The sequence below is a fragment of the Phalaenopsis equestris genome, unplaced genomic scaffold, assembly GCF_001263595.1.
Source record: "Phalaenopsis equestris unplaced genomic scaffold, ASM126359v1 Scaffold232946, whole genome shotgun sequence".
Classification (NCBI taxonomy): domain Eukaryota; kingdom Viridiplantae; phylum Streptophyta; class Magnoliopsida; order Asparagales; family Orchidaceae; genus Phalaenopsis; species Phalaenopsis equestris.
This window is the reverse complement of record NW_018250904.1, coordinates 58,394-59,725: the sequence shown is the minus strand read 5'-3', so window position 1 is coordinate 59,725 and position 1,332 is coordinate 58,394. Positions and strand designations below refer to the sequence as shown.

The 1,332-nt window shown below is 39.4% G+C and overlaps 1 protein-coding gene across 3 annotated transcripts in view; it reads left to right on the top strand.

Annotated features, from left to right (window-relative positions):
* LOC110038475 overlaps positions 1 to 780 on the top strand; it is a 29,570-nt gene extending 28,790 nt beyond the window's left edge. The window contains exon 3 of one of the 3 annotated variants that reach the window (XM_020743327.1): positions 167 to 780. In XM_020743327.1, the coding sequence (XP_020598986.1) occupies positions 167 to 520 (354 nt within the window). In that variant the 3' untranslated portion in view covers positions 521 to 780. The remainder of the gene's footprint in view (positions 1 to 166) is intronic. The other 2 variants (XM_020743329.1, XM_020743328.1) reach the window with 2 other exon arrangements.
* The last annotated feature ends 552 nt before the right edge of the window (positions 781 to 1,332 follow it).

Genomic DNA, 1,332 nt, shown 5'->3' with positions numbered 1-1,332 from the left:
CATACATATATATATATATATATATATATATCAATTTGATCAAAATAAAGTTTAGAAGTTTATAAAATATTTTATAAAATAAATATTATTATTTTTGCAAATGTTTTTTTTTTTAATCTTCTTGAATCTGCCAGAATTTTGGTAATCAATTCTCACAGTTCTGTAGCCTCAGTCCCACTTCTTTGAACAGAAACGTTATTATAAAAGACACAGCAGAACCAAAAATGAAGCGGCCACATTGGTTCATTATCCGAAACTTGGAGTCGGAAATCTGATTGCGACATTGGAGAATCTTCCGCCGTGCTGTGAAGCAGATCCTAAAGCTCCAAACACATTTGCTGTCCTTAATAAAGCTGTTGGCTGCTGCAGTAGCTTCTGTGATTGCTTTTGCTGTGTCTGCTGCATCAAAACATGTTCCAAAATAAGCGATCAGTGCATGATTGCTCTAACGCAGTTGTGCTCGGCCCTCTCCTGCTTTGCCTGCAGCGAGTGCTGTGCAGAGTTCTGCTTTGACGATTAGTCCTCTCTCCTCTCTCTCTCTCTCTCTCTCTCTCTCTCTCTGTGTGTATAAATAGTTTTCTATGGGAAATGTTTTGTTAGCCAAAACTTTCGAGCAAGATCAGCAACAGTGCTTTTTTCAGTTTGATAGTGATTATTTGTAATGTTAAGTAGTTTTAAAAGTTTGTGCAGGAATGGAAATGCTCTTGTACAATAGAATGCTGTAAAATAATTTCCGATCATTTATGTTTGGATTTTTAAACATTGTTTGGTTCTAATCAAATTGCTGGTGCTTTACGATTAAATGTAGTTTGGTTCTTGCTAATGCTTCTTGGTTGCTGATATTAAGGGTCGTTTGGGGCAGCTTATAAGTGCGGGTGCGTTTTTGAAAACGTGCGACCTCATTTGGATCACGCGCTTTGCCCGTTTATCCTAAAACGCGGATCCATTTTACACTAAATGCAGGCCGCGGGTAGAACCCTGCGGTCGGTCTGCGGGCCGCGTTTCAGGATAAGTTGTTTATCCTGAAACGCACAAGCTGCCCTAAATGTACCCTAAATCGTTTGTGATTTAGGGTTTAGATTGCGAGTGCTGTGCAGAGGTCTACGTTGACAATTAGTCCTCTCTCTCTCTCTCTCTCTCTCTCTCTCTCTCTCTCTCTCTCTCTCTCTCTCTCTCTCTCTCTCTCTCTCTCTCTCTCTCTCTCTCTCTCTCTCTCTCTATGTATAAATAGTTTTCTATGAGAAATGTTTTGTTAACCAAAACTTTGGGCTTATCTTCCACCCTATGAACTTGGGCCTGGCATTGTATAATCGTCTTGCTAGTTTGTAATAA